Source organism: Callospermophilus lateralis, chromosome 9 (assembly GCF_048772815.1).
Source record: "Callospermophilus lateralis isolate mCalLat2 chromosome 9, mCalLat2.hap1, whole genome shotgun sequence".
NCBI classification, from domain to species: Eukaryota; Metazoa; Chordata; class Mammalia; order Rodentia; family Sciuridae; genus Callospermophilus; species Callospermophilus lateralis.
This window is the reverse complement of record NC_135313.1, coordinates 2020875-2044977: the sequence shown is the minus strand read 5'-3', so window position 1 is coordinate 2044977 and position 24103 is coordinate 2020875. Positions and strand designations below refer to the sequence as shown.

Sequence of the window (24103 nt, the reverse complement as noted above, 5' to 3'; positions counted from 1 at the left end):
TACGTGTGCGCGCCCGTCCTGACAGGCTGGGGCCCAGAGGAGCCCCGTGAATCTCACCGGACACAGCTGGTGAGGTTGCCAGGCTGCAGGCTGCCACTGAGCCCCCGAGGGGGACATCTGCTGGGGTGTCCAGGCTCTCAGGAAGGGATGCCACAGTGAGCGCCTTCTGCAGCTCATGTCCTGGGGAGTGTACCCAGGCTGGCACAGCCACACAAGGTTCTGGGCACCCTGCGACAGGTGTCTTGCGGGGACACTGCCCTGCAAACCTCTGAACATGGCTGCTGCTGCAGCAGGGCTCTGAGCAGGGTGTCTCATCACGTCTCCTGCTGAGGCTTGTCCCTGACTCCACTTGATTGACACAAACGTCTCTCGGGCTCCTGCTGGGCTTGGTGGACGCCACTCACTGAGACCCCATCATTAAGTGCCCTGAGACACATTTGTGCTTTATGGTGACATCTGCCCATGTTCTCCTCATCAATTCCTCATTTCTGTGGCTCCTTTCTTCTGTGGAAAATCTCAAGCACACGTGGAAGAAGACAGCAGTATCATGAAGCCCCAGTGTCACCTGGCCACGAGTCACCAGCTGTGGCCAATCTGTCCCACCCACCTTGCCCCCAGCCCTCTTGCCTTACTGGGCCATTCGAGGCGTGACCCAGCCGCATGCCTCGACTCTGGACTTGCTTTGACCAGTGCCCACTCTGTCGGCCACGTCCTCTGCTCCTTTCAAACCTACCGCGGTCCTGCGGTGGAGAGAAGGGCAGTGTGCCTGCAGCCTGCTTTCAGAACATGCGTGTGGCTCTGTGTCACATGTTGGACGTGCTGGGATTCATGCTGACACTTAAGTATCAGTGTCCCCTTTCTCCCCCACGGTCCCCCAGCTTACCTTCTGTTTGCACCCCGGACCTCTCTGGTCCTGCTGCAGGTGGGGCCGAGTGGCAGGTGCCAGCAGGTGGCTGCAGGCATAGAAGGGCTCTCAAGGCCCACGAGCCCCACCCTGGAGCTTGGGCTGTTTGCAGCTGGGAACGTGCCCTGGGTTTTGAGGGGTGGTGTTTTACTGAGTCTCTACCTGAAGCTCGGAGCTGGTAGCTGTTAGGACCTGGGTTCAGTTACCAGCTTCAGCTTCTTTGCTGACACTAGGGGAGCTGCCACTGTTGGGCAGTGAGACAGCTGGAGGCTGGGAGGGGACAGGAGTGGGGGTAGCGGAGGCAGAGGGAGGAGGCAGGAGGAGGGCACTCTGGCCTCTGGTGGCTCCTCCTTTGGATATCTGCCTGGGCTATCTGGATGGGAGTATCGGCAGACCAAGTCCACGGCCCCCTCAATTACAGCTGGTGGACGGACAGAGCTGCTCTTATGTGGCCAGCAGGGCTCCTACTGCAGGAAAGACTGCTCCCGGACATTCTGCTGAGACACCGTGGGACCAGATGAGCTCACATGGTGGGAACCTGTCTTCCCCAAAGTGGCCGTAGCTGCGATGGCTTCATCGTGGGGGACGGACCACACACAGACCTGGGATCACCCGGCCGCAGCCCGAGGCGGATGTCCTCTAACTCTCTCCCCATCTTTTCATGAGACCAAAGGGGCCTCTGAGGGCTGGCTGGCCAGAGCGTCGCCTTTCCATCAAAGTGGGAGCCAGTAAGAATCTAAGACTGGAAGAAGGCACTGAGAACTCGGTGGACAGAGGACTAGCCTCCAAACCACCAGGTCAACGGGGCTAGAGATGGAGCCCAGGCTCACAGGACAGGCTGACTGATGCCCTTGCCCTCTGGGGACAGGAGGGACTGACATGCTAGAAGGTGAGACAGACAGACGAGCAGGCAGCCTGGCTGGCCTCTGCAGGGCTGGGTCCAGGCTGGGTGACGGGTCTGCAGGCTACAGCAGGGTCCTGGGCTCCTGCTCAGAGTCAAGGGTGGCAGTGGCAGGGCCAGGCAGGGGTTGCAGGGCCACAGCACAGAGAGGATGTGGCCAGGGGAACTATGATACCTCTTGAAGGCAGAGCTGGCAGATGAGATGCACAAGCCTGAAAACGTGCCCGCGGCCCTCCTGGTGTTGGTGCCACAGGACGGCTGCCTGGGAGAGGGCAGTCTCCCCCAGCCACGAGGGGTGACAGATGTCACTCTCAAGTCTGGTGACACAGACAGTAGTTCTGACCAGGTGCTCTCTCATGGGTCACGTGCTGTGGCCACGCTGTGCCGAGCTGGGCGGTGGCCTGCGGGATTCCCGCTTGGCGTGGAAAGAGAACCTGCCGCAACCATGGGGCTGCACGAGGGGCCTTCCTCCACCAGAGGACTGGCCGGCCACTCAGACCTCAGAAACACCCAGCGTCTGCTGCTGGAAGCCCTGGAGTTGGAGTAGTTTGTCACACAGAAGGGGTGGCTGGCCCTCCACGGCCATGTGAGCTGAAAACCGAAACAGCAAAGAACACTCACCAGACTGGCCAGAGTCTCAGGCCTCGTGGTGGTCAGTGTGACCCACAGGGACAACTCCAGGTCCAATCCACCCACGTGGTAGGAGTGGGGAGGGGCCTGGCCACATGGAGGGCGACCTTGCTGGGCACAGGGGTGTCGTGGTGCGGAGGGACCGGCCGTGCTCCAGGAGGGACAGTGTTGGGTCACTGGCGGTCGAGTGGGAGGGAGTCACCCGCTGTGGCTACCACCTGGTGAAGGCCGAGCACCTGGAGGGTGCCCTGGGCACAGGCCAGCAGCCTCACGAGCTGCAGACAGGCACCATGGCACCACCCCGTGGCGGAGCTTCAGAAAACACACCAGGCTTTGGTTTTATGAGGAGAAGTGTGCCAAAGTGCAAGACCAGAGGTGGACTTGCCCTTCCCAGGGCAGGGGGCCTGGGAGGGGCTGGGCGTGGGGCCCCCTGCCAGCCCGCGGGTCTTACTGACGTTCTCTCAACGTGGCAGAAACAGTCCATGACTTTAGTCGGTGAGAAGGGCTGGGGGCTCAGGAGGAGGGTTTTGCCCTGCATGAGCCAGGCCCTGGGTTCCATCCCACCCAGAACGAGTCAGGAGGGGATGGCGTCTGAAGCCAAGTGCCTGAGCGGGACTCGGGGCTCTCGCCCCTCAGCCTGTTCTGGACACAGAGGTCGCCATGGAGTGAGTCCTTTATGGCCTCATAAAGGCTCTGGCCAGGCCCTGCCTCACCTGCTGCAGGGCAGGTGAAGCCAATGGCCGAGTCTGGCAGCCTAAGCTGCAAGTGGCGCCTCTTGCACTTGTGGCCTTGGGCCACCAGGGCTGGGCGTCCGGCTGCATGGAGGCCACCTGGGCAGCTCTGCTCCCATAGTTCCAGTGTGGCCTCTTGAGCTTCTGAGGAGACTGACTTGGGGGCAGGTGCGGGTGCTGAGCGCCCCTGGGGTACAGGGTGGAGGAGGGAGAGGAAATGGCCCTGCAAGGCAGCAGTGCAGGCCTGCCCTCCTGCAGGCCTCCCTAGGGGCCAGCTGGAACAAGAAGTCACCTGAGTTGGCCCAGGCTGGCCAGAGGTGGCTGGGCTTTTCCACTGCCCAGTTGATGAGTCCTGGGATGCAGGGGCCCAGGGCTGTGCAGCAGGACATGCCATGGAGGGATGGGGGCCGTGACTGCTGTCCGTGGACTCGCCTGTCTGAGGAGCTGTGCCAGTCGTGGGCAGAAGCCAGGCCTGGGCCCCACCCTCCCCTGGCCTCATTCACGTGTTTGGCTGCTCCAGCCAGGTCCACTCAGGGGAGTAGAGTGCACCAATTCAAGGTACTGAAAGTCTAAAACAAAGACACTGCCAAGGGACCCTCCCATGCAGAGGTCAGGGCCCTGGATGGGCCCAGCAAGGCCCCAGACGCAGGGAGCTATGGCGAGCGCGACTGGGAGAAACCAGAGCTGCAGGCATCAATGCAGACTTTATTTACACCACAAGAGGGACAGGTGCACTGGGGCTACAGGACACTGCACTCCAGGAGGTGGAGACAAGTGGACCGTCAGAGGACACTGCAGTCGTGAAAAATTACCCACACAGAACAAAATGAGGATGAGAATCCCAAAACAAGGCCTCCAGCTCCACCAAGCAAGAGGGGCCTGGGCAGGTCCAGGCAGTCAGGAACCCGTGGCAGGCGCTGGCAGTGGCTGTGGCCTGTGGAGCCCACGCAGGCCCCACCTGTTTACCCACATCTGGGAAACGCTCTTGGGTGAACCGGCTCGGCCCCTCCGTGTGGATGTGCGTGGATCTATGACTTATGTCTGTCATTCTCACAAACTGGAGAATCGTGTCTGCACCGTGGAGCACACACACCAAAGAACAGAACTGCTCACTTGCTTTGAGAAGGAGACTTTTAATCAACGTCAAGGTGAGGCCGAGCCAACCAGCCACACGGCGCTGGGGGAACGCCTTCCGGCCCAGCGCCCGTGCCGCTCAGGCCGCACACCACCCGTGACAACAGCCAGGTGTGTGCACAAGAGGGGGTCCTCAGACCCCAGTTCTCAATCAGAACAAATGGTCACAGGGCCAGTGGCGGGCTGTGCACGCCTGGCCTGTGGAAGGAAAGAGAAGAAACAACAGAAAACAGAACAAAATCCCTCCAAACCAACTGCGGGGGGGCAGCCCCCGCCCCCCCCGAAGCTGCAGTTTGCCTAAAAACACTGTTTCCACATAAATACAATAAACTCTATTATTGGTATGTCACAAGTGCTAGGTAAACTTTTTTCTTAATATGACAAATGTGTAAGTAGTCCTTTTTATTTTTCTTACAATAAAAAGTACAATTTCTTTAAGAATAAGTTCAACGAGACTCAAACTCCCCTCTCCTCTCCTGCAAGGTTCTGTTTTGTTCTACAGAAGGATTTCTATGTCATGAGAGGGGAACAAAAAGGCATTTTTCTTCTTCCCCAAAGCTGCCGAGTTTGGCGTGCAAATCTGTATACAACGTAGGACATGCTGGCGTTCCGTCCATGCAACTTCCAGGTGTAGGAAACTTAAAAAAATATATTCATCTATTTATATCTATATATTTATATATGTATCAATGCCCATAAAACACGTGGGCCCAAAGTCTACAAAAGAAGGATGGAATGAGCACGTGGCTGTCACCAGCAAGGAAGGCCTGCTCTGCCGGAGCACGGACACACGTCCACTGCTGCGCTGCAGGATGCAGGCCGCTTCTGTGCTGAACCACTGCAGAACGACCTTCCTCCTGGAAACAGACTCTAAAAGTAAAGAAAAACTGAAACACTTTGACAAGTGGCCCTCAGGTACCAGAGCCCCGGGATGCAGGGGTCGGCCAGGCCCAGCGGGCGCGGCCTGCTGGTGGGGCGTGGGCACGTCATGGCGCAGCTGGAAGCCCCCAGGGCAGGTGGCCCCACTGATTGGGGTTCCCCTTAAAGGGATGTAAAGTGCTCTCATGGGCTCCTGCAGTGACCCCCAAGGCCTCTCAGAGGAAGAAAAAGGCGGCCGGTCCAAGGACCAGACAGGGAACATGTACAAAGGGGCCCTCCCTGCCGGGGTCTGCCCCAGAGGCCCAGGCAGACCCTCGGCCATCTGCCCTGGGGGCTGGCCATGGAGAGGGGCCAAGTGTGTCTCCAAATAAAAGGCTACCTGGTGCTGCTTCTGCACGGCCAGGCTCTGGGCAGAGGGACTCCGTCTGAAGGAGACTGTGAGTCCCTCCAGTGCTGACCTGCCACCAGCCAGCCCAGCTGTCCCATCACCTCAAGGACAGGGAGACTCTGCATCCCCCCAGAAGCCTCGCTGGCAGCAGAGAGCAGATGTCAGGGCTGGCTGCTGGGCCCAGTCACCATGCAGTGCCACAAAAGGAGAAGGGCCGCTGGGCCCTGCAACCAGCTCTTTCTACCCCTGAGGGCTTCCGAACAAAGAGTGGCCAGTAAGGAGTGGGGGAGTCAATGGGTCCCAAGACCTCTCTGCCCTGCTTCCTGCTCTCCAAGCACTGTCTCACACTGACCAACAGCAGCCAAGCGACCAAGAGTCTAAGGATCTGCACTCACTCCGTCCAGTCTGGCTGCGTGTCTACCCTGTAAACTTCACCACACTCAGAAGCCCTTCTGAGATAGGAACTTCCTCCCAGGAGTCCAAATGTGACACACTTTGGAATGAAATTGGTGGCTTCAAGTGCTAGAAAATAAGTTACCAGTAAAAAGTGACTGTCAGTTACTGTCACAGAAAAAGAGCACAGACACAGGCTGGTGGCCCTTCAGGGACCTGAATGCTCCACAGCTCAGCAGGCACAGGGCCTCCGTTCCCCAGCTCAGGCTCCCTCAGGCCTGCTGCTCCAGCCAGGGCCCAGGCCGCAGGGCTGCAGAGGGACTGCAGGGGCAGGGCCTGCTCCAAGCCACAGTGGCCAATGTGCCTCAAAGGTCTTTGGAAAGCTGGAGCCACAGCTCCACCCTGACGGGCTTCACTGGTGCAGGGGCCTGGCCCGTCCCTGCCCGGGGGCACATACCACCCCGTAATACTACTAGTGCTGCAGGCAAAGAGCCTGGCTTCCTGTATGGCTGCTGGGCAGAACTGGGAAGGGCTGGCGCGGGGTGCCGCCCTCAGCCCCTCCTGCAAGCCAGCTGGTGGCAGCGGTCTGCCTGCCACAGACTCTGCCCACGGCACAGAACACACAATAAAAACCTCCAAGTCAAGAAAAGTACAAGCAAGAACTTAGAAAGAAAAAAATATTTAGACATTATCACCATTTGGAAAACTACTAAATGGTAAGGAAAAATGTAAAATCCACAAAACAATGTTTATCCAGGGTCTTTTTGTGAAAAATTCATACAAAAAATCAACAGCAAATTTATATTCTTTGCTATAAAAACTCATTAGGTACATATGTGCATGGAGGCTTGAAGAGGGAGGGCTCTGTTAGAAAATAATTAAAATTAAAGTACACGCTGGCAGGGAAGGCCCAGGGACGAGCGAGCTGTGATCTGACCTGAAAGCCGGCCAGCTGGGCTCCAAATGAGGTTCATCCAGACCGTCCCCTAAGCACCTCGGAGCTCAGCCACAGGTCCTCCATTCACCAGGGACTGTCACCATCTGCATTTATTTTATATATATCTCTCTCTATATATATACTTTTTCTATAAATGCATTATAAATATTTTATCAAGATCTCATAAGAATCAAGTTTCTTAGCTTGGAGTACATTGGAATATATATTATACACGTATATATTTATTTATACCTAAAATTTAAGCAATACTTCATGCTACCTGCTTTTAGTAAAAGCATTCCGATCGTGACACTGCAGGTGTGCCCAGGACATGCTTCACAACCGAATGGAGATGCTCAATTGCTACATGACGTATGAGAAAAAGAACACTTTGGATTCATTGAAAATTTGTTGGACTTCAAAACCCCAACAGTGTTTGCCGCTTTTTTGGAACTACCTCCAGATTCCTTAAACAGCAATAAAGCCAAACAAGGCCGCCAGATCACGGCCCTCGGCCCTCAGTGGCATCTGCCACCTGCCCTCACAGCGTCAGGCCAGCACCAGGCTGTACCCCACAGGAAACGGTCCCACCAACTCCTGCTGTTTGTTTTTCTTAAGGCATTGTTCCTCAGACTCAGAAAACCCAGCCACAAAAATCCATCAGAACAATAAAAAAAAGGCACAAACTCGCATCTTCCGATGGCTTTGAGAAGCTCAAGCCGATGCCCAGGCTCACGGTTCTGTTTTGTCCAGTTATTTTCTTGAAAGGTTTGTCCAACTCTGTCCGGCACCTGCGGCCCCCGCGGCGCACTGCCGGGCCGTGAGGCAGGCCAGAGCCATAGAAAACTTACTCTTAAAAAAAAAGCTACAAGATGAGCCGAGTGTCTACACGGAGACTGTGGGATTGTGGGTGAGAATCAAACTTAAGCACCAGTTTTAATCAAGTGTGTCGTGTACTGTTAGGTCTTTGATTTCCGCTTTCTTTCTGCGTGTCAACTAACCCGGCCACTCTGCCCGGGCTGCCACAGCCTTGTCCCTTGCGGCTCCTAGCACACCAGGGTGCACGTGGCTGGCGCGTGTCTGGCCCGCTCCTCGCCGCCTGAGTCCAGTGACGCTGCAGGTCACCTTGCACGCGCCCAGACCCGGATGGCCTCCCGCTGCCGCTGCACGCCTCGTGGCCCTGCGCTGCGAGAGCGCTGCAGGAGGATGCGGTGACACGGGCAAGTCTCTTGCTGAGCTTCAAGACGAGACAGACTAAGGAGAGCACAGCAGCTCCACGGCTACAGGGGCGGCTCCTCCTCCATGGGCTCCTCTTCCGGCCTGTGTGGGGAGAGGGGCAGGGGGTGCTGTGGTGCAGTGCTGGCGGGGGGTGGGGGTTGGGGGGGGTGCTACTGCCCTGGCAGCAGACTCCCCATCCCTGGTCAGTGCCCACCAGTGCTGCGGCTGCCTGTGAGTGGACCAGACCTGCTGCAGAGCTGCTGGGCCCAGCGCCTGTCCACCTCCCCATGCCAGCTGAGAACCGTGGGGCACGGCAGGTGCTCACCTCTTCTCGGCAGGCTTCACGCCCACGGACAGCGAGGCCATGGCAGTCACTGTCTCTGCTTCTTCGTTCTCGCACTTCTGAGCCTCGATCAGAGAGCGCCCCACGGTGGAGGACAGGCGCTGGAGGCAGCGCCAGTACTTGCCTGAAGGGAGGAGGCACCAGGACAGGGTCACTGCCAGGTCCCTTGGGCCCCGGTCTGGGCCCGAGACAGGGTCTTCACACATGCCCCTTTCAGCTGCCTGGCGAGGTACTCCCAGCACGGGCACCAGGCCCACCCCAGGGCCTCTGCCAGTCTGTGGGAGGCAGGTGCTGAGTGTGGGCTGGCCTTGCAGCTTTGCTGGAGAGCCCGGTGGTGAGGCTCAGAGCCAGGAGCCACGTCCTGTGGGGGCCAGAGCAGGCCTCTGGAGTGTACGCCCTACTGGACCATCTTGTCCACTGGGCGCCTACACAGCCTGAAGGCCTGGGCTCTCTGAGAAGGGTAGGCACTGTTGGTGCAGCCCAGACAGGTGGGCCCGCCTCCAGGTGGCCACTGAGGCCAGTGTGAGGACAAGGGCCTGCGCAGGGCTGAGGAGCAGGCCCAGCCAAGCTTGCTCCTGCTGCTGGGGATGTGGCCAGGGACTGCGTGGCACACCGTCCGAGTCCATGATGACACTGTCCCAGTAGGTTCTGGGGCAGGCCAGCAGGCGAGTCTCTGTCAGCTCACCCACTGTGGGAAGGCGGGGCCCGAGTGGGCAGCCTGGGGGCAGCTGACAGGATGAGGGGCGGGGCACTGTGGAGTCCTGCGTCCAGAAGGGACCTCACAAGCACACGGCGGGCACTTACTGTGGACCTCCATGACCTTCTCCATGGAGCGGACAGCGTTGGCGTTGGGTCTCTGCTGCAAGACCTTTTCTGGCAGAGGCTCTAGCTGGAAAAAAGGTAAGGTACAGTGACCACAGAGGATGTGGCCTCAGCCACACGCCCAGAGACAATGTGCCTCCTGATGGCACTACCTGTGGAACCTGGGGGGAGGGGCGGCTCAGGCCAAGTGCAGTGGCCCCTTGCTGTCCATTTTACCTCGCGGCCCCAAGAACTAACAGGGGGCCCCAAGAACTAACAGGGAGCACCAAGCACAGCGGGAACAAGCCCGTGACCTCCCAGGAAGAGAAGGCCAACAGCAAGGTGGACAGACACTGGCCTCAGAAGCCAGGATGTGGAGGCCAGGCTCAGGCTGGAATGACGTTCAAAGCCCTGGGTCGGCCGAGGTGGACCAGGCACTTGCTGAGACCACTGCTGCCTCTCCTGGGTGCCTCCCAGTTCAGGGGCTCATGGGGGTGCCCAGAGCTCTTCAGCAAGCAGACTGGAGCCACCCAGGAGTGTCCAAGGTGGGGAGGAGGGCGGCATCGGCAGGGAGCAGTGCCATGTGCTTCCACCACAGAGATAGCCACGCCCAACGGTGCCGGTCTGCCGCAGTCTGGCTGGGCACAAAGTCACGAGCCACTCAAGCAGGAACAAACTTTATTTCTAAAACTCCCGCGAACGCCATGCATGTGGCTTTCTCCCGGGACACACCATACCAACCGGCAATCCCTCCTCCAGAAATCCCTCCTCCCGCACTTCCCCAACCAATGGGAACTCTCGGGAATCCCCTCCAGAGCTCCAAAGTAGCAGGCCAGGCGGACAGCAGGGGTCTAATATCCAATTGAATACACATTTTAACAAAACCATTATCATCTCAATGGCTTGCTGGCGTCACCTTTGTCACCTTTCAACCAAAAATGCCATGCGTCATTCCTACTCGCTATGGGCTCTCAGCACCCGTCCTGCAGGTGGACGAGCAGAGCCCCAGCCCCCTCAGCAGGGGCAAAGCACAGGCCTCGGACTCTGAGGTCAGAGCTGCTGCAGACCAGTGACAGCACATGGTCACCTACCCTGGACGCTGCTGTCAGGACCACAGCTACAGCACTTCACAAAACATTCTCACCTAAAAACCTTAAAATGTGTAACTACGTGAAGAACTCGACATCTTACAGAAGTCCCTCAGCTGGGCGGGGTGGTCCCAGCACTCGGGAGGCTGAGGCAGGAAGACCCTCTGCCCCAGGAATCCGAGACCAGCCTGGGTGAAATAGTGAGACCCCATTAACAAAAAGCCCCTCAGCACCCCTCAGCTCCCCAACCTGCCAACTTGCTCTGGGGGGTGCCACCTGCACGCTCAGCAACGACAGGGCGCTCCGGGCGATATGCGAGGACCCTGGGTCTTCCCTGGCACGGCAGCAGGCTCCCACAGTCCTGTCTGTGCCTCCCAGGCCACAAGGCCTGCCTCTGCACGGCCTGCGTAGCTCTGTGTCCTTCCCAGCACCCAGGGCCTGCCTTCCTCAGGTACCACACTGCCCTCAGGCTGGCCACCTGGGGCTCACGGATCTCTGTCCCCAGCAGAGGACACAGGAGCTACTGCACCAAGCTGTCACACGCCTGTTGCCACGCCTGGGCAAACTGAGAGCAGAGTCCTCAGTCCTCTTCAACCGCACGTTCCTGAGCCGCTCTGGGAGCAGGGGTCCTGCCTCCTGGGAGATCTCCCCGTGGCAGCGAGTCACCAAAAGCCAAGAGAAAAGACAGGGGCAGTGTTCAAGGCCATGCCAGAGAGATGCTCTGGGCTGGCAGAAAACCAGGGGAACGGGTTCCACCCAGTGTCCCCAGAGGGAGAATGCCGACCCAGGATGCGGCAGGAGCAGTGGCTGAGCCGCGCCTCTCAGTCCCCATCAGAGAGTGTCTGGACACCTGGGGCTGGAAGAGGGGCTGTGATCCAGGCGCTGGCTCAAAGCTCATGTGGCCCGGTGCTGCGGCGGCTTCAGAGGTTCTCCCATGCCCACGGTCGACAGCCCACATGGGGCTCTGCTCTGGAGCCACCAGCCTTTCCTAAGACCAGGGGCAGGGAAGGGCACGACGTCCTGGGTTCCGTGGTCTCCCCTTCCTAACGGGATGTGCGGGGGTGAGGTGGGCAGGCAGGCTAGACTACATGCAGTGTCAGGGTGGCCTGGAGAGCAGGGTGGGCAGGAAGGCCTCCGAGGGGCAGCAGGAAGAGCACAGTCCAGGCTCCTGGAGGGGAGTGGAGAAAGGGAGGTGAGGCCGCAGGGTGGGCAGCAGCTCCATCCCTCCTCAGATGGAGCCAGAAGCAGTGGGGACTGAAGAAGCCACAGGGCTCTGGGTGCTGGGTGGCCCTGGAAGCAGGGCAGGGGCCCCTCCTGGCAGACTGTGCCCAGGTGGGAGGGAGTGGGGAGAAGGGGCTGCTCTCAGCTCAGAGGAAGAGACCCCGGGAGGGATGGGGAGAGACCAGGAGTCCACAGGGACTGACTGTCCTCGCAGCTCTGCTCAGGACAGGGGCTGCAGACCACAGCCTGCATGCGATTCGGAGGATGGGTGGGGGGCCCCCGAGCGGGAGTCCTGCCCTGGAGTGGGAGTCCGGCCTCCTGGGAGGACAGCTTTGAGGAATAGGGTTGAGCTGTGGATTCCAGGCCTGGGAGGAGACAGGAAGGTGGCTCTTCCCAAGAGCCTGGCTTCCTGGGGGAGCAGATGGGGATGGTGACCACCCAGCCGAGGGCTGTGGAGGTGAAGAGGCCTGCCCACGGCCAGCCCAGAGACAGGTGGCCAGTATCAGCCACTCCCAGGACCGACAGAACAGACAGGAAGCGTGCGGCTGGCTAGGGTGGCCCTGCTGGATGCAGGAGGGAGGGCAGTACTGAAGCAGGCTGTCACCTGAGCCTCTCTGTGCCCTACTTAGGGAGGGCTGCTGGCCAGGCTGGGACCCGGGAACTCTGACTGTCTTTCATCACATATGGAAATGGAGTCAAGAGTGAAGAGCATTCCGAGGTCTTAGAGGTCTTACAGCTCCCCGGCAGCACTCTGGTCAGAGCTGATGCTTGCCAGGACACACGGCTTTACTTTGTTGGGATATCTGGGTCCAGCGGGACGACTTCACCTGCCACCTCAATGGATTCCAATAATGCGGTTGCCAAGTCTGCCGGTCCTCTGGGCACCTGAACCTGGGCCCCCCCAGAAGCCTCTTCCAGGACTAGCCGGCAGACTGTCAACCCCTGCAGTGGACATGGCCATGCCCAGAGGCTCAGGGTGAGTCCACGGCCACTGGCCCAGGCTTGGTCAGGTTGGAGAGTACCCTGTAACCCAACTCTCCAGTTCAGACCCCACAGACCATCAGCTGGCGGTGCTGCCTCTGCCTCTGCCTCACTTTCGGGAGACAAGCAGCCTTCGCAGCAGGCCCCTCCTTAGCCCTCCGTGCTCGGCCTCTTGCCTAGAGGCAAGGGTGGCCATCCTGAGGCTCCTTTTCCCTCACCCTGTGTCTTCCCACCAGGGTGCAGCTGCTATTGTGGGGAACTCCCAGCTGGGCCCCCAGCAGCCTGTCCAGCTGCCCTGAGCACTTGCAGGGCCAGCAGATGGTGTTTCCCCAGGCCTGGCCCTTAGGCCCACAGGCTCCACTCACAGAGAAGCAAGAGGGCGGCTTGCTCTGCTGCTGAGAGCGCCACCAGAGCCCACCTTCCAGGGTCGCAGGTGGCTGGGTGTGGGCACTGCAGGCTGGCGAACAGGAAAGACTCCACAGGCCCAGGGACCAGGCAGCCGCGGGTCTCCGTGCTCTTCCAACAAAGACAGATTTAAAAAACAAACTATGAAAGGGCTAAAAATTACTATTTCTTTTGGAAAAAAGTTTGCAGAACCCGGCCTCAGTCCATAACCCAGGAGGATACACCCCTGCTGACTAGTCTAGACGCTGGGTCCTGAGGCCACATTAAGGACAGCTCTCACCACCCACCAGTCACGCAATGCCAAGGGGCTCTCTCAAGCCTCAGCATCTGCACCAATGACGTGAGGTGACAGTCCTGGCAGGGCAGGACTGCTGGGGCCTAGTGGGCACGTCCCAGCCAGCCCTTGAGACGCAGAGTGGACAGAGGAGCCCATGGTTCCTCAGAGGGGCTGGGATCCGCCTGGGAGGAGGAGGGTGTGACGCCCAGGGTGGACAGCACTAGCCTCTCCGGGAGCTTGCTGGCTGTGAGAGCATACCCCTGTGCTGCCCAGGTCTGCCTCTTGGGAGAGGCTGGGGAACGGCAGGGCACTCGCTCATGCTGGGCAACAGGGGAGTATGTGGAGCAGAACACGGAGCCAGCCCTGAAGGGCTCAGGGCCATGAGTCCTGCACCCAAGGCAGACGGGCAACGCCTGAGGGCCCCAGATATGCAGGTGCTGGTCATCCAGCTCTGAACAGTGGCCAGTGGGAGGAGGGAGCCCGTGCAGGTATGGAGAACCTGTGCAGGCAGGCAGCCTCTGTGCTGAGCACGTGTGTGAGAGCAAGGGACCCCCTGGAGGAGACAGCTGGACGCAGAATGCATGGGCCAGGCTCTCACGTGCCACTCTCTCCCAGGCTCCTGCAGCTTTCCACGTCCACAACTCCTGCAAAGTACCAGGACATCACAGAAGAGCTAAACGCCTGGATGAAACCCTCCTGCATCAGTGTCTGCCACTGACCCTGGAGCAGGGTCAAGTAAAGTGGTGGCACACAGGCAGTGGGCCCGATGAGCGCCAACCTTGGGGACAGCCTCCTGCAGGAGAAACTGTCTCCCGGACCAACCAGGAGCCTGCTCTGCAGACCGCTCCAGGGACCTCTGCTGCCTGCTGCAGCAGGACTTGTGAGCAAGTCCAGGAAGGTGGCTGACAGCTCTGGGCCCCACCCCAACTCGGCAGAGTCCAGCATCTTTTGGGTGGCTTCCCAGTCATCCTCAGTGACAGCTGCAAACAACTGTGAACCAGAACCAGTCAAGGCAAGGCTGTAGGAGAGCAGGCCTGAAGATGGAGGTGGGAGACCGCTGCCCCAGCAGGATGCAGGGTGCCTCTCTCCGCTGCTGTCCGCCAGCAGCTGAACTCCCTGTGGCCGCTGCTGGCCACAGCTGGTCGCCTGGTGTGTACTGCCAAATCATGCAGCACACTGTACATCAACCCTCATCAAAGACCGCAGGGCAGAATAGCGGGGCTTGGCTCAGCGCTCCTGAACTAAAGAGGTTTTTACAGAGCCCTCAGTAAAGCTAGCGCTTCCTGCTGTTTGATGTGTTTAAGTGAAAGAACATTTTCTTGTTAGAAGAGCAAACGCATGAGGAAGCAAGAAGGGGCCGGGCTGGGAGCCAAGCTCTCTGCTGGGAGTTTAGTCACGAGCTCTGAGAAGCGCAGGGCTGGCCTGGCTGATGTCACACCAGGTGCCTTGAACTTCAGGGAAAAGTCAGAAGACTATTACGTGAAGAAGGACGAAGAAAACATACTAGACATTTTAGAGTGAGGCAGGCTGCTATTTCATCCCAGGGAGTCACTGAGCAGGCTCCAGCAACAGGAGGTACTCGCATATCCGTCCCCCAGATTCTCATCAAAACAAGGGCTTCCCAGGACAAGGGAAGAGCTGCCAGACAGGACAGGGCTGCTGGTGCCCTGCCCCCCCCACAGGGACAGACCCCTGCCAGCTTCTCCGCTAGCTCTGAAGATGGCCAGAGGCCTGAGCCCAGGACTGCAGCCCACAGTTGTGACTCCATGGGGTGTCCTCAGAGCCAGGTCTGTGGGTGACCTCTCCTCCATACAACATGGCCGGGATGGTCTTGCACATAGGTGTGGCCTTGCACATTTGGGGTCTTGCCCTGTACCATGGACACTCTTGGATGGTTCTGCCATTACAGTGTTCCTACTAGGGGCCTAGTGTGCAGCCCTGTGGGCAGGGTAATGCCACAGCTCCCAATATATGGTGAACACAGCTTGGGCCAGTCCCATCCTCCACGAGTTCATGGAGCCCAGGCCACAGGTGACCTCACACTGGCCTCCAACCACCATTCCTGACCCTGGCTCTCAGATGGCAGAAGAGGCTTCTGGGTAAAGGGGCGTGTCCATCCCTGAGACACTGACTTGGCTGTGGACCCACAGATGTGACTCCAAACTGACTGAGAATTTCCTACAGAAACCAACTGTGCACAATGGGACCAGCAGCATAGAGAAGGCCAGGCCTCCCACCACGATGCCCTCGAGGTGCCCAAGATGGTGGGGATTGGGCAAGCAGCGCCTGCAGACGGAGGGTCTGCTTGCCTCCCACCCTCTCCTGCTGCTGCCGCCACCGCAGACTTCTGCCAAAGCTGCGACCATTCTGACAGTGGGGGGAGAGAATTTAGCACGGGCCTGGAACCCACGGTACGAAACATTCTGGGGGCTTAGGTCTCCATACCTCATTTCCCAGCAAGGCAGACACACAGGCTTCAGAGGCGTCGCAGATGGCCGTCAGGTCGTGGCCTCCCTCGAGGGCCAGCACAACCCGGCCACCAGCCAGGCCCATTAGCTGCTTCGTCAGGTACCCGAAACCTGCAACAGGAAAGGGACTCACGGGAGGGAAGCTGGGCGGTGGGTCAGAGCCTCCCAGGAAGGCCGGGCAGGGACGCCACACCAGCAGAGACTGTGGGAGAGTGATGGTCCCAGGGTCCCTTGGATCTGAGGGAGTCGTGGCTTCAGACTTTACAATGTAGCATATCATCCTGCTTGAGGCCCATGGGCCCTCTGGCAACTGATGTGCTCTGCACACAGTATTGCCCAGGCCACCTGTGCCACACAGGGCTTTCCTACACCACGTCTGGGCATCTGCTCTGGGGGCAAGTCACAGTCTCCCTTGCGCCCACAGCAGCAGCCTGGCAGAGGGCACCTGGTGGGCAGCAATAGTCACCAGCCTTGGAGGCTGGCTTGCTACAGAGCCAGAAGAACCCTAATAAACCAGTGGCCATGATCCTGGCCTGGCCCTGTGCCAGCTGCAGATCATGGTGGGCCCGACTTCCAGAAGACTTGGTCTGTCTGGTGGAAACAGTGCCACGGCTTGCAGGCTTCTGTGGGGTCTCCTTGGAGAACTCAGACTGTGGTAGGAGGGCACCCTGGGTGACACTGCAGAGGTAGGCACAGTGGCACTCTTTGCCTCTGCCCGGTCACTTTGTTAGCCACCAGGCCCCATGGCTAGGGCAGATGGGCTTTAAGAGGCCTGTGCTGAAGGGCAGCCACCCTCAGGCCACCTAGCTTCCACCTTCGCAGCCCTGGTGCATTCACGTCCACCCTAACCTTCTGCACCAATGGAGGGCAAGAAGCAGGAGTAGCTCACGGGGAGCCGGGGCCCGGGGGAGTCACCAGGACAGGCCTCATGGCCCTGAGAAGCTCTAGCCACAGAACGATCTCCAAGCTCCTTGTCGGTGGGGAGGCAACCAGTCTCTGTGACAGCACAGAGGGAGGCCACAGTCGTCACGGGCAGAGCTCTCTAGCTGTCCCTCCTCCAGCACTGTGTGGCCAGTGTCTGCGGCAGGGCTCGGGAATGTGGCCTTCCTTCCCAGCCCCACCCCACCCATGTCCCTCATCTCCCATGGCACAGCAGCTCCAGAGAGCAAACACGCCCAGAGCAGGCGTCAGCTCTGGGCAGCCCTGGGGCCTGCGTGCTCCTCAGGCGCCTGTGTCCCCGTGACAGAGCACCATGTGCACTGGCTCCTGGCTCCTGGGCAGCTAGCCCCGAGGGCACAGGCCGAGGTTCCCTGCCCTGCAGCCCCGCAGCTGCTCTCTGCTCTTTGGGACCCAGAGCTAGGGAGGGCTGTAGTACCGTCTCGTCCTGTTACCTAACACAGGAACACAGCGGGTCATAAACATGAGTGGTCAGTGGGGGACATAGCAAAGGTGACCTCTGCACACCCACTTACACTTGGCAGAGAGCATGTACCCTCCGAGAGGCGTGGGGTGGCCCTCCACAGCGTCGAAGCCCGACGAGACCAGCACCATGTCCGGGGCGAACTCGCTTGCGATTGGCATGACCACAGTCCTGCAGGGCCAGAGAAGGGTCACCAGGTCAGCTGAGCACATGGCCAGGGCTGCTCGTGGCCCACTCACGGTCAGTGGGAAGGAGATTACCAAGTGTGACCATGGTGCACTTCACTTCTTCCACCCAGGCTGACAAGCTCCGCAGGAGAGCCATAGCCCAGGTCCGCGTGGCAGGCTGCTCCCTGCACACACCGGGAGGCCATCTGTAACCAGCACGGCCTGGCCGCGTTCACACCGGGAGGCAGGGGTACAGCCACGTGCCTGTGTGGTGAGTCCTCCAGCCCTGCCCCGAGCTGCTCCTCCTCCTGCCTGGGCTCACAGGCTCAGGCTGCCCGCTGCTCAGGGACGAGGACAAGGCAGTTCTCGGGGCTTTCATTCAACACAGCATGGTCAAGGTCCTGGCACCCTGAGCTCTGCTGGGAGGCAGCCTGTGTGGACTTCCTGCCCCTGCAGAGGTCCCAAGCACACAACCAGGGACCACACCCATGTGCAAAGTTGAGTGCAAGACAAAATGGACTCTGAGGGTGGTTGGGGACAAGCTGACCACCTACGAGAGCTCTCTGGAAGGGGTAAGCATGTGTCAGCTCTGTGGGGAGGGTCGGGGACCCTGCTGAGGCATTCCGCTTGGGAAGTGGACCCCCAGCTAAGCACAAAGCAGCCTGTCAGTGTGCAGTTGAGCATCATGGCACATGGCGTGTGCTGTGACATGGCTGGGCCAGGGAGCCGCAGAGCCACGCAGGTTCAGGTGCCGCTGGGTGGCTGTGCTGGCCAATGAGCATCACCCATTTCAGTCTCCCAGGGAGCAGGTGGGTGGCATCAAGGCCCCTTCCCAGGAGGCAGCAGTGGCCCCGAGAGGGAGGTGAATGGACGTCTCCCAGCTCCAGGATGAGCACCTGGGTTTGTGCTCCTGGCACAGGCCAAGGAAGGTGCCCTGCAGCTGTGCCGTTCCCTCCTCCGAGGACCCCAGTGGCATGAGTCTGCGGCAGGTGCTGGGCCGGACACCAAGCGCTCTGGCTTCTCCCTCTGCCCAGGGGAGTCGGAGGCATGGACCCTGGCTGAGGGGAGCCAATGCTGGACGTTCAGGCCCAGCGTAGACTGTGATCCACTGAATAGCCCCTCCAGCTTCCGAGGGTGGGAGTGAGAGGCCGTCACTCTCTGCAGGAGCAGTAGGGACAACCCTCTTACGGTGCCTCACCCCCCATGCCAGGGGACACATGTGCCCGCTGCAACAAGCCTCAGGGTGAGCATCCACAGCAGCAAAGGACGTGTGCCCTGCACGTAGCAGGCCACGCGGCTTCAGTCAGCTCCGGTCGGTGCCGAGAAGCCTGCCTGCAGAGCACCAGTCCACCTGGGCCTGTGGCAGCACTCGCCCCAACAGGCGGGCAGAGGAGCCCGGGCTTCCCAGCAGCTGCTGCGTGCTCCTCCTCCTCCTCCTCTTCCCCGCTTTCTTAGTGGTGCCTCACAGTTAAACACGACATGGGGTTTGTGTTGCACATGTTCACATGTACACAATGTGACAATATAACCTGGATATTGTCACTCCCCAGTAGTCAGCTCCGTCCCACCTCCCACCCCTGGTCCCTTACCTCTATTGCTCTCCCTTGGATTTTCATGCTATTATCCCCGACCTTTTTTTCCTCTCTACCTTTCTCACAAGAGAAAATATCCAACTCCTGACCCTCTGGTTTTGGCTTATTTTGCTTAACATAGTGATCTCCAATTCTACCCATTTTCCTGCAAATGCCTTGATTTCCTTCTTCTTCAAGGCTGGATACAACTCCATTGTGTGTGTGTCTCTAGCACCTTTCCTGATCCACTCATCTGCTGATGGACACCTAGGCGGGCCCATGGTCTGGCTGCTGTGAGCTGTGCTGCTACAGACACAGGTGTGTGTGTCTCACGTGGTGCAAGGACTTGAATTCCTCAGGATAAACCCTGAGCAGTGGTACGGCTGGGTCACATGGGGGGTCCGTGCCCAGTCCTTTGGGGAACCTCGGTACTGATCTCCGTAGCGGTCGTACTGATTTGCAGTCCCACCAGCAGTGTGCAGGATCCTTTCTCTCCAGGTCCTCTCCAGCATTTGCCCTGTTTTGTGTTCTTGATGGTGGCCATGCTGACTGGTGTGAGAGGAAGTCTCGGTGTTGTTTTGATTGGCATTTCCCTGATGGCTAACGATGCTGAACATTTTTTTTTCATGTTTGTTACCGTTTGTGTTTCTTCTTTTAAGTGTCTGTTTAATTCATTTGCCCATTTATTAGGGGGTGTTTTCCTGGTGCTGTTCTGAGTTCTTTATATATTCTGGATACTGATCCTCTGTCAGAGAGCAGCTGGCTCAGATTTCCTCCCATTCTGTAGGTTCCGTCTTCACATTCCTGATCGTTCCTTTGCTGCAGAATCTTTTTAATTCGATGCCATGGCATTTACTAACTCCTGGCACTCTTCCCGAGCCTCAGGGGTCCTACTGAAGGCTGCTGTCTGTCCCTAAAAGCCGTAGTGCTGACCTGCCTTTTCCTCTAGGAATTGCATGCTGTCCCAGAATTTAAAGGGACACTTTCAGTTTCCCCCGTGGACTGTGTGGCTGGCTTTGGGATTTTCACATAGAGCCGACATGATGTCGAGGAAGCTCCTTCTGTCCCTGTTCTTCCTCCTTCTGAGGGCACCTGTGCCGGCAGCCTCCGCAGCAGGGGAGAAGGATCCAGGGAAGGATGTGGGTGTGGGTGTGGGTGTAGTCCAAGGGCCATCACTAGGGTTCTGCAGCACGCTGGGTACTACCAGGCCGGGGTCAGCAGGTGTTTCCTGCCAAAGGCTTGACTGTAGATGGTTAGTCGTGGAGCCCACGTGGCCTCAGCCAGGACCACTCAAGGTCGCTATGGAAACAGCCACAGATGGCATGCAAACATGGGAAGACAACCTGTGGACCGGCTCGCGGGCTGCAGTTTGTCCACCTCTGCCCCACACGGCTTCCGTCCTGCTCCTCAGACAGGACCCAGCCCCAGAGGCAGGAGGGGTTTACGTGCCCGTCAGGGCTTGTCACAGCAGGCTGACTGCTGCTTTGCACAGTGTGGGACATTTGAGCAGAGCACCTGCCCAGCCATGCATGAACCTTGTCAGCAGTCCTTCCTGGGTGGCTCAACTGCAGTCTTTGTGGCCTGGCTGGCAGCAGGGTGGAGGTGGCCTTGGTGGTGTGGGATCGTCTCCAGGGCATGCTCCACAGGCCTCTGAGGCCACCCTCCCTGCTTCCGCCATCCAGACAGTCCCAGGGGGCTGGTTTCTAATTATCTTAATGGAGTTCTTGTCACATAACCTCTTTCTTCAAGCAGAATAGCACAGTGCTGCCTGCTTCTGCTGGGGACAGCCAAGACAGCACGCCTTTCCAGTGGAAACCCCAGGCGTGTGTGCAGACACCGTGTCAGCACCCCACAGCTGCTCTGCAGAGCTGAGGTGGGCTTCAGCCTGCTCTGAGGTGCTGCTGAGCTACTGAACTCCTGATCCTGGCTCCACGACCAAGTCCTGTTAAAATCATCATTAAATGAAGTTCATGCCAGGAAAGTCCCTGGGCTCCCTAGGTGTCCTCAGGCCCAGCAACAACTGGATCCCGGCAGCAGCGCCCCCTGTAGGGTGCTTCTCTGCCTCCCACGGGACTCCCACTCCTCAGCACCCCTCCCACCCAGACACCCGGCCGCCTCCGCTAGGCCCGACCCTCGCCTCCACGGGCTGGACTCTGCCTGCTCGTCTCCCCAGGCCCTCAGGAGACTGCCTGTGCTGTCTCTCTTCTCACACCAGGGCATCTGTCCTTCCTGGTCACCCAACTGCCAACTCAGATGGACACTTGCTCACTATTTCTTAACTCTCCTGGAGTCCAAGTCCAAGGGTCCCTGTGTCCTCAGCCTAAATGTTCTCCACCTGGTGCCCTGCACCTCCTGCAGGCCTGTAGCTGGAGACCACTGGACACCTGCCCACCCTGTATTTCCTGGCACACGCTGCCCCGTGGGCTTCTCCTCCCCAGGCTCTGTCGCCATGTCCAGTACCTCAGCCAGGCCGCCAGGAGGCAGACCCGCCACTGGGCACCAGCAGCCCTCGCAGAGCTGTCAGGACCAAGTCGGACAGGCATGTCCAGGCCGTTTCCCACCAAGCCCCACCTTGGAAAGCTTCCTGGGCACATGGCAGAAGGCTGAGGGGTCATCACCAACTCACTGTGTGCAGCCTCTGGCTGCCCAGAGCCGGCCTCCCTCCAAGGCTCTCTCTGTTGTCTGGACCTTGGTGGGCAGGCAGGGCCATGCAGGTCCACCATGGCCAGTGAAGCAGGAGATTTCTCAACTCTGGGAGTTCTACTTAAATTTTTTGGTTGTAAAATAACTCTGCAATGTCCCCAAGTAAACTTGTACATAGGAAACACCTGTGTGTCCTGGTGGAGGCCCTGCTGCCTTGAGGAAGCAGAGGACCCGACTTCCTTCACAGGCCAGTGCTGACTCAGAGCTGTGGCTGCCAAGGCCACCCGAGGCACACTCTGGACAGTCAAGATCCTGCCGTCCCGTGCTTCTCCGGTCAGAGACAGGTGTCTGAAGTCAGTGGCAGGCATTGACAGTGCCACGGAGTTCAGGGGCCGTGTCTGTCACACTACAACCTGGAAGATGGGGAGTAGAATGGCCCATGGTCACTCAGTGAGAAGGCCCTGTCCACTCCAGAGCACCCAGATCCACAGACATCCGAGGGGCTTTACAAGGCCATACTTCAATCCACCCTGCGTAGAGCTGACCCCAACTTCAACGCACCAGTGACAGAGGGAAGGGCTCAAGAATGCACACCGTCATCTGCACCCAAGCCGGGGCACTCGGCAGACTTCAAAGCCCTGTCTGGCCCTGGGGCTGGTTTGAATTAAGGTCCCTTTTCTTCTCCGAGTCTCTGAGCCTGAGGAGAGAGTGTCGGCTGCTCCTGGATTTTATTAGTAGCAATTTTCTTATCTTTTCTTCATCCGAGGCTTGATCCCCTGAAAGCTCAACCTTGCAGGCCACGGGTCTGAACAACAAGGGGAGGCCTTGGAGGCAGGCACTGTCCCGTGGGGCCGCCTAGCAGGGGCCGGCTGAAGAAGAAAAGGGAAAACCAGCCTCTGACCCTTCCTCCCCGTCCAGTGCCCAGGGAACCATAAATTGTAAACTTCAAAGTGCTATTTTACATCTAAATCAATAAAAAAACGCTGAAACAATTTTCATTTTCAAAGAGGCCATTGAAGCTTCCAAGAGCTCTCTCCACCAGGTGCCTTCACGCACACGCCTGGCGGGACACGGGGCAGACGTCAAGAGCACCTGGGGAGGAAGTGCATCTTCAGGGCGGGCCAGGTGTGGCCTGCACCCTTCCTTCCACCCCAGAGGCCTGTGCACAACTGAGAATCCCGCCAGGCGCCGCTGCTCCTGAGGCTTCTGGGAGGAAGAACCTGAGGCAGAGGGTCCCCAGGGCACTCGGCTGCTGGCAACATGGCTCAGGTGTGGCCTGCCCACGTGGCTCAGGCTGCACTCATACCTCCTAAGCGGCCTTGCAAAGAACCCATTCTTAGTAGGGCGATGGCCAAGTGGCCCAGCATGGGACATGTGATACCCAATTCACATGCTCAGCATTCAGAGTGCAGATTTCAGGTGTCTCACCTGAGGTGGAGCAGGGTCAGCATTACACACTGCTGGCCAGGGGCAGGAAGGACACCACGTGCACAGGTGGGGCTGGAGGGAAGGCAGCGGATGGGCATTAGCGTGGGCTGCTGCTGTCTCCGCAGACCAGGCAGAGCTGCCGACCTCCTCTGTGTCACCCACCAGGGGACTCACACCAGCAGACCCAACCACATTTCCCATGGGAACTGGAGCCAGGATCTGCTTCAGGGTGAGCATGGGACTGACCCAGGGTATCCAGAGCACAGGGCAGTCTGCACAGAAACTCTGACAGAGGTGTGGCTGTGCAGTCTCACCCAGACATGCACATGCCTGCACATGTCCTCACATCCCCAGATACATGTCACATAGGCATGTGCACACAGCCACAGACCTGTGTGGGGTAGACACGTGCACACACACACGCCATGCAGAAACACACAGGCATGTGGACACCACCTGCAGGCAGGCACACAGAGAGCTGTACACACACCCAGCCAGGCATCATGGGTAAGTCCTGCACACTGCCCTGTGTGCGCACAGCTCAGGGTAGGACGGCCCTGGAGCGGGGGAGTCGGTGAGGTTATCTGGAAGCCATGTACCGACCGCCCCCTATAAGACTGAAGGTCTGCCAGGCCCAGCCAGGCCAAAACCAAGGGCCCAGAACCCAGTGGGCTATGACTGCTCACTGGTAGCCCACAGCACCGGGAGGCAGGAACTGCCCTTGGAGAAGAGCCACTTGACACTGGTGAGGACGCATCCTGCCCACCCTCTACTCTTCTCCCAGAAGCTGCTTCAGCTTGTGACCTCGGGTGACAAAAGCCAACACCTGCCTGCCACCAGGCTTGCCGACCAGAGGGCGGGCGGGGAGGTGGATGAGAGCAGGGTCCCGCCACCTGACCTCTACACGTGGAGGAAAAGCCTTCACTTCATCTCACATCACGGCACGGGGGTGTGGAAGAGGACAGCCAACAGAGGTCTTTCCACTAGTGACCCTGGTACCCTCCCCCTCTGCAGGCAAGCCCTCACCTCTGTCCCCTCCCTTTCTTACTCTCAGGACTCAAACGCAGTCCTTTTATTTGGCACATGGGAAACTAGGAACAAGTAAGTGGACAGTCCCAGAGGTCACACTTGGGCACTTGAGCTGGTCCTGCAGGGTCCCGCTCCTGCTCCCAACA

The 24103-nt window shown here is 58.9% G+C and overlaps 1 protein-coding gene across 8 annotated transcripts in view; it reads right to left on the bottom strand.

The window, feature by feature from the left end:
• Nucleotides 1-3895: 3895 nt before the first annotated feature.
• The window catches only part of Hdac4 (histone deacetylase 4), a 256818-nt gene continuing 236610 nt past the window's right edge, over nucleotides 3896-24103 (bottom strand). For all 8 annotated transcript variants that reach the window (XM_076866635.2, XM_076866634.2, XM_076866638.2 and 5 more), the window contains exons 23-27: nucleotides 17172-17290; nucleotides 15677-15810; nucleotides 9263-9347; nucleotides 8441-8582; nucleotides 3896-8217 (exon numbers count right to left, since the gene is read on the bottom strand). In XM_076866635.2, the coding sequence (XP_076722750.1) occupies nucleotides 8178-8217; nucleotides 8441-8582; nucleotides 9263-9347; nucleotides 15677-15810; nucleotides 17172-17290 (520 nt within the window). In that variant the 3' untranslated portion in view covers nucleotides 3896-8177. The remainder of the gene's footprint in view (nucleotides 8218-8440; nucleotides 8583-9262; nucleotides 9348-15676; nucleotides 15811-17171; nucleotides 17291-24103) is intronic.